We start from the raw sequence: 14,162 nt of genomic DNA on the forward strand, positions 1-14,162 counted from the left end.
TGGCATGTCTCTTTTCTACCCACAAGAGAGCAGACCTCTGCCTGGAGAAGTCTGCTGCATTATGACAAAGAGATTTCTGGAGCTGTGCAGAAAGGAAGGGGCATGTGTTCACAATCATTGCCAAGTGTTTAGTGACAGTAGGAGAGCCAAAAAGGTCAACCCAAGCCAGTGTCCAATGCTGCCATATCACATTCCAGACCTAGGGACCAGAAACACAAACAGGAGAAACATCTGGACATAATTCAAGAACAAAAGCAATGGAAGGAGCAAAAACCCATCTGGGGTGGGGGTGAGGGAAGGAACAGCTGGTTACCATGTGTATAAAAGTGTGAAAAGACCAACCGGCCAGAGGCAGAAGAGTGTTCAGAACAGTAAGGAGAAACTCATCCATCCAGCTTCCATCTGACCTGGTAACTCAGTCTGACATTTCTAGGCATGCTTTGAAGTGAGCTCCCCCAGCCTCCCCCAATTTCCAGAGGGGTGGGGGAGCTGGACACCTCCAGCAGTGCTGAATTCAGGTCTAACAGGAGGTGTTCAAGGGTCTCTTCCTGCTTGAGGAAAGTGTGCAGGAGGCACTGAGGGGATCCAGGGTTTCCTCTGTTCCACCACAGAAACAAAAAGCAAAGCAAGAAATCTGGGGCAAGCCTCTGCCACATCCCATGGTCTTTCCCTTCATGCTCCACTAAAGCATGGACCATGAATCCTACGGTATGTCTACACTACGAAATTAGGTCGATTTAATAGAAGTCGATTTTTTAGAAATCGATTTGATACAGCCGATTGTGTGTATCCCCACTAAGCGCATTAAGTCGGCAGAGTGCATCCACAGTACCAAGGCTAGCGTCGATTTTCGGAGCATTTCACTGTGGGTAGCTATCCCACAGTTCCTGCAGTCTCCGCCACCCATTGGAATTCTGGGTTGAGCTCCCAATACCTGATGGGGCAAAAACATTGTCGCGGGTGGTTCTGGGTACATGTCATCAGGCCCCCCTCTCTCAGTGAGAGCAACAGCTGAGAATCATTTCGCGCCTTTTTTCCGCGCAGATGCCATACCACGGCAAGCATGCAGGCCGCTCAGATCGCCGCAACAGTTATGAGCACTGTAAACACCACGTGCATTATCCTGCAGTGTATGCAGCACGAGCACCTGCAAAAGCAGACAAGGAAGCGACGGCAGCGCGGTGACGAGAGTGATGAGGACATGGACACAGACTTCTCTCAAAGCACGGGCCCTGGCAATTTGGACATCATGGTGGTAATGGGGCAGGTTCATGCTGTGGAACGCCAATTCTGGGCCCAGGAAGCAAGCACAGACTGGTGGGACCGCATAGTGTTGCAGGTCTGGGATGATTCCCAGTGGCTGCGAAACTTTCACATGCGTTAGGGCACTTTCATGGAATTTTGTGACTTGCTTTCCCCTGACGCGAAGCGCAAGAATACCAAGATGAGAGCAGCCCTCACAGTTCACAATTGAGTAGTTCTCTGGAAGCTTGCAACGCGAGACAGCTACCGGTCAGTCAGGAATCAATTTGGAGTGGGCAAATCTACTGTGGGGGCTGCTGTGATCCAAGTAGCCAATGCGATCACTGAGTTGCTGCTATCAAGGGTAGTGACTCTGGGAAATGTGCAGGTCATAGTGGATGACTTTGCTGCAATGGGATTTCCTAACTGTGGTGGGACGATAGACAGAACGCATATCCCTATCTTGGGACCAGAGCACCAAGGCAGCCAGTACATAAACCGAAAGGGGTACTTTTCAATGGTGCTGCAAGCACTGATCACAAGGGACGTTTCACCAACATCAATGTGGGATGGCCGGGAAAGGTACATGATGCTCGCATCTTTAGGAACTCTGGTCTGTGTGAACAGCTGCAGCAAGGGACTTACTTTCCAGACCAGAAAATAACTGTTGGGGATGTTGAAATGCCTATAGTTATCCTTGGGGACCCAGCCTACCTCTTAATGCCATGGCTCATGAAGCCATACACAGGCACCCTGGGCAGTAGTCAGGAGCTGTTCAACTATAGGCTGAGCAAGTGCAGAATGACGATAGAATGTGCCTTTGGACATTTAAAAGCGCGCTGGTGCAGTTTACTGACTCGGTTAGACCTCAGCGAAACCAATGTTCCCATTGTTATTACTGCTTGCTGTGTGCTCCACAATATCTGTGGGAGTAAGGGGGAGACGTTTATGGCGGGGTGGGAGGTCGAGGCAAATCGCCTGGCCGCTGATTACGCGCAGCCAGACACCGGGGCAGTTAGAAGAGCACAGCAGGGCACGCTGCGCATCAGAGAAGTTTTGAAAACTACTTTCATGACTGGCCAGGCTACGGTGTGAAAGTTCTGTTTGTTTATCCTTGATGAAAACCCGCCCCCTTGGTTCACTCTACTTCCCTGTAAGCCAACTGCCCTTCCCTCCCCCCTTTGATCACCGCTTGCAGAGGCAATAAAGTCATTGTTGTTTCAAATTCATGCATTCTTTATTACTTCATCACAGAAATGGGGGGATAACTGCCAAGGTGGCCCAGGAGGGGTGAGGGAGGAGGGAAGCACCGGGTGGAGTGGTGGAGGGGGGAAGGACAAGGCCACACTGCACTTCAAAACTTATTGAATGCCAGCCTTTTGTTGCTTGGGCAGTCCTTTGGGGTGGAGTTGTTGGGTGCCTGGAGGCCCCCCCCACCTCATTCTTGGGCATCTGGGTGAGGAGGCTATGGAACTTGGGGAGGAGGGCGGTTCGTTACACATGGCTGCAGCAGCAGTCTGTGCTCCTGTTGCCTTACCTGCACCTCAACAATACGCCAGAGAATATCAGTTTGATCTTCTAGTAGCCTCAGCATTGCATCCTGCCTCCTCTCATCACGTTGACACCACCTATCATCTTGATCCCATCACATGTCCTCGCATTCATTTAGTGCTTTCCTGCACTCTGACAGTGTCTGCCTCCATGCATTCTGCTGGGCTCTTTCAGTGTGGGAGGACTGCATGAGCTCAGAGAACATTTCATTGCGAGTGCGTTTTTTTCGCCTTCTAATCTTCGCTAGCCTCTGGGACACAGATGATACGGGGAACGTTGAAACATTTGCAGCTACGGGAGGAAAAAAAGGGAGAGTAGTATTTAAAAAGACACATTTTAGAGAACAATGGGTAGACTCTTTCACGGTGAACCAAGCTGTTAACATTACATGGTTTCAAACAGTAGCACCCTCATTTCCCATACCAAGCACCCGTTGGGTTGGCCATTTAAAATGGGTTGGCCATTTAAAAGGAGGGGCTGCGGTTTTCGGGTTAACGTGCAGCACAAACCCAACTAACCCTCCCCACTCCCCCCCCCCCACACACACCCTATTCTCTGGGATGATCGCTTCACCCCTCCCCCCACTGTGTGGCGCACAGCGGGGATGATTTCTCTTCAGCCACAGGCAAACAGCCCAGCAGGAACGGCCACCTCTGAATGTCCCCTTAATAAAATTCCCCTATTTCAACCAGGTGACCATGAATGATACCACTCTCCTGAGGATAACAGAGAGAGATAAAGAACTGATGTTGCTTGAATGCCAGCAAACACCGGGACCATACGCTGCCATGCTTTGTTATGCAATGATTCCAGACTACGTGCTACTGGCCTGGCGTGGTAAAGTGTCCTACCATGGAGGACAGAATAAGGCTGCCCTCCCCAGAAACCTTTTGCAAAGGCTTTGGGAGTACATCCAGGAGAGCTTCATTGAGATGTCCCCGGAGGATTTACGCTCCATCCCCATACACGTTAACAGACTTTTCCAGTAGCTGTACTGGCCATGAATGCATCCCAAGTCTTCAGGGCAAATGAATCATTAAACACGCTTGCTTTTAAACCATATACAATATTTACAAAGGTACACTCACCAGAGGTCCCTTCTCCACCTTCAAGGTCCATGAACCCACCTTGGATGGGTGGGAGGGTACTGGATCCAGGGTGATAAACAGTTCCTGGCTGTTGGGGAAAATGTTTTCTCCGCTTGCATGCTGTGCGCTATCTTCCTCGTCCCCAAAATCCGCATCCCTGTTGCGTGAGAATCCATTTACGGAGTCCATCATAGAAGCGGCATGTCTGGAGCTCTGACATGGAGCGGCCGTTTGCCTCTCTGGTTCTTTGGTAGGCTTGCCTGAGCTCCTTAAGTTTCATGCGGCACTGCTGCAGGTCCCTGTTATAGCCTCTGTCCTTCATGCCCTTGGAGATTTTTTCAAATATTTGGGCATTTCGTCTTTTGGAACGGAGTTCTGATAGCACGGATTCGTCTCCCCAAACAGCAATCAGATCCAGTACCTCCTGTTCGGTCCATGCTAGAGCTCTTTTGCAATTCTGGGACTGCATGGTCACCTGTGCTGATCAGCTCGCCACACTCGCCAAACAGGAAATGAAATTCAAAAGTTTGCGGGGCTTTTCCTGTCTACCTGGCCAGTGCATCGGAGTTGAGAGTGTTGTCCAGAGCGGTCACAATGGAGCACTCTGGGATAGCTCCCAGAGGCCAATACCGTCAAATTGCGTCCACGCTACCCCAAATTCGACCCAGCAAGGTCGATTTCAGCGCTAATCCCCTCATCGGGGAGGAGTACCGAAATCGATTTTAAGAGCCCTTTAAGTCGACAAAAATAGCTTCGTCATGTGGATGGGTGCAGGGTTAAATCGATCTAATGCTGCTTACTTTGACCTAAACTCATAGTGTAGACCAGTGCCTAGAGGAGAAAACCGCAGCAAGGGCAGAACTAACACCCGTACAATCCAAAGAGACACTAATTTAATCTGCTGCAAAATATGTGGGAAAAATTATGCAAAGTCCCTCTCATGAAGGTGTTATCTTGGATAAGAACATGAGGAGATGCTAGTGTCCCCCTCAGTCTGAATTCCTGTCAGCTGTGGAACTGTTCCTTTGCTCTCCACTTGGACACTACGAGCAAGGACAGAAACAACAATGATTGAACAACAGGCTCCAGGGCCCTGTCAGACCCTGTAGAATCATAGAATCGTAGGACTGGAAGGGACCTCAAGAGGCCATCTGGTCCAGTCCCCTGCACTCACGGCAGCACTAAGTATTATCTAGACCAGTGGTGGGCAACCTGTGCCCTGCGGGCCACATGCAGCCTGTCGAGTTAATCTGCTGGCAGGCCACCAGACAGTTTTTTAACATTTGCACGGCCAGCCGCAGCTCCCAGTGGCCGCAGTTCACCGTTCCCGGCCAATGGGAGCTGTGGGAAGATGCACAGGCCGCAGGTACATGCTGGCCACCGCTTCCCACAGCTCCCATTGGCCGGGAACGGCGAACCGCAGCCACTGGGAGCTGCAGGCGGCTGTGCAAATGTTAACAAACTGTCTGGCAGTCCGCCAGCAGATTACCCTGACAGACCCAGTGCAGCCCACAGGTTGCCCACCACTGATCTACACTATCACTGCAGGTGTTTGTTTAACCTGCTCTTAAAAACCTCCAGTGACAGAGATGCCACAGCCTCCCTGGGCAATAGAGACCTAAACAGGCACTTTTCAGAAGCTCACCAAGGGAACCAGCAGCCAGAGGACTGGTGCTGAGACAAAATAAATCCTCTCTGGATGCTTTCATTTTACCATGATCTCTCTCTCTGCCTCTCTCTCCTTGGTCTGAGCCCGCCTATTCTTCAGTTCTGAGGGCAGCCCTCTGAAGAGCCCAACCTCAATACCTGAGAGGGGGGAGAGACAGGAGCTGAAGCTTTGAATCTCCTTGAGAAATCTAGCAAGGAGCTAGTGAAACCTGACGGTGTCTCATCACACAGCAGCTGGCAAGACTTTCCAAAGCAGACTTTTCCTATGTCAAACCTAACTGTGGACCCAGTGGTCCCATTTCCTTACACTAAAGGGGACTGAAAGCTCTGCAAAAAGAAAACCTCCATCTGAGACCCTCTTAGCACAGCTCCTAGCAGCTCATGTGGGGGAGGCTGCCCCAAAACAACATGTAGAGTCTCAGCTATGAGAATGGGTGGCATGTACAAGGAAGGTGCAGGCTTACCTAATTGGACAAGGCCATTCTTACTGTGGTCAGTAGCTGGCAGGTATCACTGAGAAGGGACATCATGACACATCTGCCTCATGCAAGGAACATTCAGAGACAGGGATTAGGCTTGTTTCCAAACAGAGGGGAGAAAAGAAATACAAGCAGCTAATCGTAGAGAAAACACTGCTCAGTGGAGTCTCCATGGTGCAATGGAATCACCATATGCTCAGAACTGCAACAGTTTGCCTGTACACGAGGGAAATGCTTTTCCATATGCAGGTCTCACTTTAACACCCCCTCATGGAGTTCACTATCACTACTGGGTGCCTTTTTGGGGCTGATCTGGGGATTAGTGCACAACCAGTCTGACACCCCCCCCTTCAGGTTCTCACCCCACAGTCCCACTATCTCTGGAGTCAGGTTACTCCCTCTTCAGGACTTGGCCCTCCAGCCAGTTCACTATAGTGTAGCGCCCCCTCTCCACCTTCTTTAATGCCAATCTGCTTACAGGTTTTGATGGACAGGTCTGGGTTCTTCTGGATTCTGCCACTCACTCAGCAGGGTGTATCTTCTTTATTTTTTCCTATTAATTTATTTGGTGGTGCCTCCACCCCCCTTGCTTCTTCCTGGCAGGGTCACCAGGGCAGCTTGGGAGGAAAACTCTAACCACAGGGTAATCCCCACTTATTGCCAGATAGTTGGAGACTTCTAAGAAATAACACAAACAAATGCAATAATTATATTAAACAGGAGACAAATATACATAACAGGGTAAAACACTATTTTTAGGGTCACCGGTGCCCATGCTGCTAATACCTGTGACTTTCCCCAGTTACGTGACTTGAGGTAGCAAATGTAAGATTAGTGTCCCATTGGTATGCGTACTTTGTTGGGGCCCTTGATGACATATGACCACAAAATTTTTCTCTGCTGTGGTTTAGCAGTGTGGCTGACTGGGTTCAGTACAGCCCAAAGGACTAGGGTGACTAGATGCTAAGTGGAAAATATCAGGACCGCCGCAGGGGGGGCACCTTTTTAATTGTTACACTCACCCGTCCGGGTCTTCGGCGGCAATTTAGCGGAGGGTCCTTCAGTCGCTGACGTTCTTCAGTGGCATTTTGGCGGCGGGTCATAAACCTTGCCGCCAAAGACGTAAGTACTCGCTGCTGAAATGCCGCCGAAGACCGGCAGCAACTGAAGGACCCGCCGCCGAATTGCTGCCGAAGACGCAGACGGGTGAGTGTAAAAAAAAAGAAAAAAAAAAAAAAAGCCCGAAACAAAATATTGGGACAAATGGCATCCTGACCGTACTTCGGTCGGGATGCGGGACAAACACCTCAAAATCGGGACAGTCCCGATTTTATCGGGACGTCTGGTCACCGTACAAAGGACTCACAAGTGGGAGAAGGTGGTAAATCCCTCCACAGGTTTAATATGCAGCAGGTTATAAAATCCCCAAACCCTTACTCCCTGGCTTGAGGACACAGTTCAGGGAGTAGGGGGTCCCCAAAACAAATTCCCTGACTGACTAAAAGATGGTGCACTCACAAACTCGATGAATGATCCTCAGGTTCAAAGATGACTCTGGACTCCTCAGTCACTGCAGAGGGGCTGATCTCTCCTGGGAGGGATCCTCCTCAGGCAGGAATCAGGCTGCATCAGTCCCAGGATTTCCTCTCACCACAAAGGGGTGTAGGGCTCAAGGTGCAGGTGTAGTCTCCTAGCCCAGCATCCAGACACACACACAGCAGGCAGCAGCCCTGAACTAGCAGCCAGAGCAGAGCTCACCATGTGGTGACTGGTCTCACCTAGGGAGCTGGAGGGCTAATTCAGTCTGGCTGGGGAAGTTTCCCCAAAACTCTACAAACTGGGAATCATCAGTAGAGAAGGAAAAGCCCAGCTTAGGGAGCTTGCTTTCAGGTCCCTAGAGGCCAGTTTTCAGGGGAAACCCTGAATGCAGGCCTGGGAGTAACCAGCTCCCCACACAGCCAGTCCTGCTCTTGCCCAGGCTGGCTCCAGACTGACTCAAAAATGGCTTCTCCCCTTTCCTGAACTCCCTGGGAGGGGCATCTCACTCCCTATTGGTTGCTGGGCAGACTCTGAATCTGCCTTGGCTCCCCATCCCTACCAGGGACGGTGTGCCTCTCCCTGAGCTGCCAGCAGACAGAGCCCCAGGAATCTAGGTAATCTCCTTGAGGGTTACAATAGTTCTTCTTCGAGTGCTTGCTCATATCCATTCCAATTAGGTGTGCACGTGCTGCGTGCATGGCCATCAGAGAATTTTTACCCTAGCAAGACCCGGTGGGTCAGCAATGGAGACCCCTGGAGTGGCGCCTTCATGGCGCAGGATTAGGGTGACCAGATGTGCCAATTTTATAGGGACAGTCCCGATTTTGGGGTCTTTTTCTTATATAGGCTCCTATTACCCCCCACCCCCATCCCGATTTTTCATATTTGCTGTCTGGTCACCCTATGCAGGATATATACCACAGCTGACCCAGCACCCCCTCAGTTACTTCTTACCACCCGCAGGGCCGGCTTTAGGCTGATTCAGCCCATTCGGCTGGGATTCGCGGGAAGTCTGAAAAGAAGCAGGGGCGGGCAGGACAAGGAAAGCTGGGGTGGTGGGGGCGCGAGAAGGGCTCCGGGGAGGCGCGGCCCGTTCCCGCAGGCCCCAGCGGCTCTGGCCCGGCTTGGCTCCAGCCCGGCCCCCGCGGCTTGGGTCGGCTCCGGCCCGGCCCGGTCCCCGCGGCGCGGCTCTCGCGGCACGGCTCCCGTGGCTCGGTTCGGGTCTCCCCCCGTCCCCCCCCCCCCCCCGCAGCGCGGCTCGACTCGGGTCTCCCCCTGTCCCCCCCCCGCGGCGCGGCTCGGATCTCCCCCCGTCCCCCCCCGCGGCGCGACGCGGGTCTCCCCTGTCCCCCCCCGCGGCGCGGTGCGGGTCTCCCCCCGTCCCCGTCCCCCACGGCGCGGCTCGGGTCTGCCCCCGTCCCCCCCCCCCGCGGCGCGGCTCGGGTCTCCCCCCGTCCCTCCCCCGTGGCGCGGCGCGGCTCGGGTCTGCCCCCGTCCCCCCCCCCCCGCGACGCGGCTCGGGTCTCCCCCCATCCCTCCCCGCAGCGTGGGTCTCCCCCCGTCCCCCTCCGCGGCGCGGCATGGCCCGGGTCTCCCCCCGTCCCCCCCCCCCCCGCGGCGCGGAGCGGGTCTCCCCCCGTACCCCCCCCGCAGCGCGGTGCGGGTCTCCACCCCCCCATCCCCCACGGCGCGGCTCGGGTCTCCCCCCGTCCCCCCCCCGCCGCGGCGCGGCTCGGGTCTCCCCCCGTCCCGTCCCCCGCGGCGCGGCGCAGCTCGGGTCTCCCCCCGTCTCCCCCCCTGCGGCGCGGCTCGGCTCGGGTCTCCCCCCGTCCCCCCCCCCCGCGGCGCGGGTCTCCCCCCCCCCGCGGCGCGGCTCGGGTCTGCCCCCGTCCCCCCACCCCGCGGCGCGGCTCGGGTCTCCCCCTGTCCTCCCCCCCCGCGGCGCGGCGCGGGTCTCCCCCCGTCCCCCTCCGCGGCACGGCGCGGCGTGGGTCTCCCCCCGTCCCCCCCCTCGCGGCGCGGCTCGGGTCTCCCCCCGTCCCCCCCCGCAGCGCGGCGCGGCTCGGGTCTTGCAGCAAGCCCCGCCCCCAGGAATCGGGCCCCGCTCTTGCTAAAGCCGGCCCTGACCACCCGTGATGGTCATTGGAACTGTGGAGCTTGGTTTTGCTACTCTCCACTCTCCCTAGCATTTTTCCTACATAGTTTGTTAATAGTTGATAGTTATAGTATAGTTTAATAGTTCTAGTTCTAGTATAGTTGTCTGTACTAGGCCTGGTCTACCCTACGACTTTAATTCGGATTTAGCAGCGTTAAATCGAATTAACCCTGCACCCGTCCACACAACGAAGCCATTTAATTCGAAATAAAGGGCTCTTTAAATCGATTTCTGTACTCCACCCCGACGACCGGAGTAGCACCAAAATCGATTTTATCATTTCGAATTAGGGTTAGTGTGGCCGCAATTCGATGGTATTGGCTTCTGGGAGCTATCCCACAGTGCACCATTGTGACCGCTCTGGACAGCAATCTGAACTTGGATGCACTGGCCAGGTAGACAGGAAAAGCCCCGCGAACATTTGAATTTCATTTCCTGTTTGCCCAGCGTGGAGAGCACAGGTAACCATGCAGGCCGATAATCGAAAAAGAGCACCAGCATGGACCATACGGGAGGTACTGGATCTGATCGCTATATGGGGAGAGGATTCAGTGCTAGCAGAACTTCGTTCAAAAAAGACAAAATGCAAAAACTTTTGAAAAAATCTCCAAGGGCATGATGGAGAGAGGCCACAATAGGGACTCAGATCAGTGCTGCGTGAAAGTCAAGGAGCTCAGACAAGCCTATCAAAAAACAAAGGAGGCAAACGGTCGTTCCGGGTCAGAGCCGCGGACATGCCGCTTCTACGACGAGCTGCATGCAGTTCTAGAGGGGGCCGCCACCACTACCCCACCTCTGACCGTGGATTCTGAGGCGGGGATAATCTCATCAGCTACACCTGAGGATTCTGCAGACAGGGAAGAGGAGGAGGAGGAGGACGAGCTTGCAGAGAGCACCCAGCACTCCGTTCTCCCCAACAGCCAGGATCTTTTTCTCAGCCTGACTGAAGTACCCTCCCAACCCAGTATCCAAGACCACGACCCCATGGAAGGGACCTCAGGTGAGTTTACCTTTTAAAATATAAAACTTGTTTTAAAAGCAAGGGTTTTTAATGATTACTTTGCCCTGAGGCCTTGGGATGCATTCGCAGCCAGTACAGCTACTGGAAAAGTCTGTTAACGTGTCTGGGGATGGAGCGGAAATCCTCCAGGGACATCTCCATGAAGCTCTCCTGGAGGTACTCCAAAAGCCTTGCCACAAGGTTTCTGGGCAGTGCAGCCTTATTCCGTCCTCTATGGTAGGACACTTGACCGCGCTATGCTTGCAGCAAGTAATCTGGTATCATTGCATGACAAAGCCTGGCAGCGTATGGTCCCAGTGTTTGCTGGCATTCAAGCAACATCCATTCTTTATCTTGCTGTGTAATCTTCAGGAGAGTGATATCGCTCATGGTAACCTGGTTGAAATACGGGAATTTAATTAAGGGGACAGAGGTGGCAGTTCCTACTGGGCTGTTTGCCTGTGGCTGAAAAGAAATCCTTCCCTGCAGTTAGCCAAGCGCGGGGAGGGCGGGGGGGGGGGAATTGTCCCAGAGCTTTTCGCGTTTGGCTAGCAGGGATCTTCCCTGATACCAGCCACGCGGTGGGGGGAGGGGTAAAGCAATCATCCCAGAGAATTCATGGCGGGGTGGGGGGTATTAGTTTGGTTCCTGCAGGGATCTTCCCTGATACCAGCCACACGGTGGGGGGAGGGATAAAGCGATCATCCAGAGAATTGGATGCGGGGGGGTGTTTAGGTTGTTTTGTGCTGCTGAATGTTAACCGGAAAACTGCAGCACTCAACGGGCTTTGTGGGAAAGGAGAGCGCAGAAGCCGAAACACAATGGCTTACCATGGCCGCATGCAAGCCGAATTCTGTTGCCCGGACCTGCGTCTGTGATCTCTAGCAGCAAAGCCACAGGCACTCAATATTAAGAGGCAAAATGCGACCTTGCACAGAAATCACATGTGCTATGTAATGTGAATAGTGTTGGTCACCGTGAAAGAGTATAAGCATTGTTCTGCAAAATGTATCTTTTTAAAAAATTCTCTCCTTTTTTCCCTCCCTCCAGCAGCTGCAAATTCTTCAAGCCTCCCTCCTCCATCCCGAAGGCTATCACAGATAAGGCGTCGGAAAAAGAAGACGCGAGACGAGATGTTCGCAGAAATCATGGAATCCACCCGCAGTGACAGAGCTCATCTGAATGAGTGGCAGGACACGGTTTCAAAGTATAGGAAAGAAGCCAGTGAATGTGAGGACAGGAGGGACCAACGTGAGAACATGAGGGACCAACGTGAGGAGAGGAGGGACCAACGTGAGGAGAGGAGAGACGCTCGAGATGAGAGGTGGTGGCAGGAAGATCAGAGGAGGCAGGATGCAACGCTGGGGCTGCTTCGTGAGCAAACAGACATGCTCCGGCATCTGGTGGAGCTTCAGGAACGGCAGCAGGATAACAGAGTGCTGCTACAGCCCCTGTATAACCTCCCTCCCCCCTCACCATGTTCCATAGCCTCCTCACCCAGACGTGTAAGAACGCGGGGGGGGAGGCTCCGTACACCTTCCCATTCCACCCCAGTGGACAGCCCAAGCAAAAGGCTGTCATTTTTTTAACCTTTTTTTAGTGGCATTTTCCTTCCCGCCGATCCTCCTCCCAAACCCCACCCGGGTTCCCTCCCTCTTTTTATAATCTATTAATAAAGAATAAATGATTTTTAAACGATAGTGACTTTATTTGGTTTGAAAGCAAGCTGGGGGAAGGGGGAGGGTGGGTTCCTTACAGAGAATGAGTCAATAAAGGGGGCGGGTTTTCATGAAGGAGAAACAAACAGATATTTCACATTGTAGCCTGGCCAGTCATGAAACTGGTTTTCAAAGCTTCTCTGATGCACAGCGCTTCCTGGTGTGCTCTTCTAATCGCCCTGGTGTCTGGCTGCGCGTAATCAGCAGCCAGGCGATTTGCCTCAGCCTCCCACCCTGCCATAAAGGTCTCCCCCTTACTTTCACAGAGATTGTGGAGCACACAGCAAGCAGAAATAACAATGGGGAGATTGGTTTGGCTGAGGTCTGAGCAAGTCAGTAACGATCGCCAGCGACCTTTAAACGGCCAAATGCACATTCTATCACCATTCTGCACTTGCTCAGCCTGTAGTTGAACAGCTCCTGACTCCTGTCCAGACTGCCTATGTATGGCTTCATGAGCCATGGCATTAAGGGGTAGGCTGGGTCCCCAAGAATAAGTATTGGCATTTCAACATCCCCAATGTTTATTTTCTGGTCCGGAAAGTAAGTCCCTTGCTGCAGCCCTTTAAACAGAGTAGTGTTCCTGAAGACGCGAGCGTCATGAACCCTTCTCGGCCAGCCCACGTTGATGTTGGTGAAACGTCCCTTGTGATCCACAAGTGCTTGCAGCACCATTGAAAAGTACCCCTTGCGGTTTATGTACTGGGTACCCTGGTGCTCCAGTGCCAAGATAGGGATATGGGTTCCATCTATCGCCCCACCACAGTTAGGGAATCCCATTGCAGCAAAGCCATCCACTATGACCTGCACATTTCCCAGAGTCACTACCTTTCGTAGCAGCACCTGAGTGATTGCTTTGGCTACTTGCATCACAGCAGCCCCCACAATAGATTTGCCCACTCCAAATTGATTCCCGACTGACCGGTAGCTTCTGGTGTTGCAAGCTTCCACAGGGCTATCACCACTCGCTTCTCAACTGTGAGGGCAGCTCTCATCTTGGTATTCTGGCGTTTCAGGGCAGGGGACAGCAAGTCACAAAGTTCCATGAAAGTGCCCTTACGCATGCAAAATTTCCGCAGCCACTGGGAATCATCCCACACCTGCAACACTGTGCGTTCCCACCAGTCTGTGCTTGTTTCCCTTGCCCAGAATCGGCGTTCCATGGATAGAACCTGCCCCATTAACAACATGATCTCCAAAGCACCGGGGCCCGCGGTTTGACAGAATTCTGTGTCCATGTCCATGTCCATGTCCTCATCACGCTTGTCGCTGCGCTGCCGCCGCCGCTGCCTCCTCGCCTCATTTTTCTGGTCCTGGCTCAGCATAAACTCCACGAGAACGCGCAAGGTGTTTACAATGTTCATGACTGCTGTCTTGAGCTGAGCGGGCTCCATGCTTGCCGTGGTATGGAGTCTGCAGTGTTCACCCAGGAAAAAAGGCGCGAAATGGTTGTCTGCCGTCCGTTGCTTTCATGCAGGGAGGGAGGAAGGGGTGAGGCTGTACCCAGAACCACCTGCGACAATGTTTTTTGTCCCATCAGGCACTGGGATCTCAACCCAGAATTCCAATGGGCGGGGGAGACTGCGGGAACTATCGGATAGCTATGGGATAGCTACCCACAGTGCAACGCTCCAGAAATCGACACTAGCCCCGGAACATGGACGCACACCGCCGAATTAATGTGCTTAGTGTGGCCACATACATTCGACTTTATACAATCTG

At 53.3% G+C, this 14,162-nt stretch overlaps 1 protein-coding gene across 1 annotated transcript; it reads left to right on the plus strand.

Moving 5' to 3' along the window:
* Window positions 1-9,840: 9,840 nt before the first annotated feature.
* On the plus strand, window positions 9,841-14,162 carry LOC135974018 (pre-mRNA-splicing factor CWC22 homolog). Its single transcript, XM_065559800.1, has 2 exons — window positions 9,841-10,722; window positions 11,773-14,162. Exons 1-2 carry the CDS (start codon window positions 10,338-10,340, stop codon window positions 12,309-12,311), a joined length of 924 nt encoding a protein of 307 aa, XP_065415872.1. The 5' UTR covers window positions 9,841-10,337; the 3' UTR covers window positions 12,312-14,162.

The sequence above is a fragment of the Chrysemys picta genome, chromosome 10 (assembly GCF_011386835.1).
Source record: "Chrysemys picta bellii isolate R12L10 chromosome 10, ASM1138683v2, whole genome shotgun sequence".
In the NCBI taxonomy this organism is placed as follows: domain Eukaryota; kingdom Metazoa; phylum Chordata; order Testudines; family Emydidae; genus Chrysemys; species Chrysemys picta.

Excerpts from the sequence above, each read along its gene's own strand:
- LOC135974018 (XM_065559800.1), top strand. The coding sequence starts at position 10,338 with ATGATGGAGAGAGGCCACAATAGGGACTCAGATCAGTGCTGCGTGAAA. Across the intron at positions 10,723-11,772 it reads CCCCATGGAAGGGACCTCAG|CAGCTGCAAATTCTTCAAGC; the intron begins GTGAGTTTACCT and ends CCCTCCCTCCAG.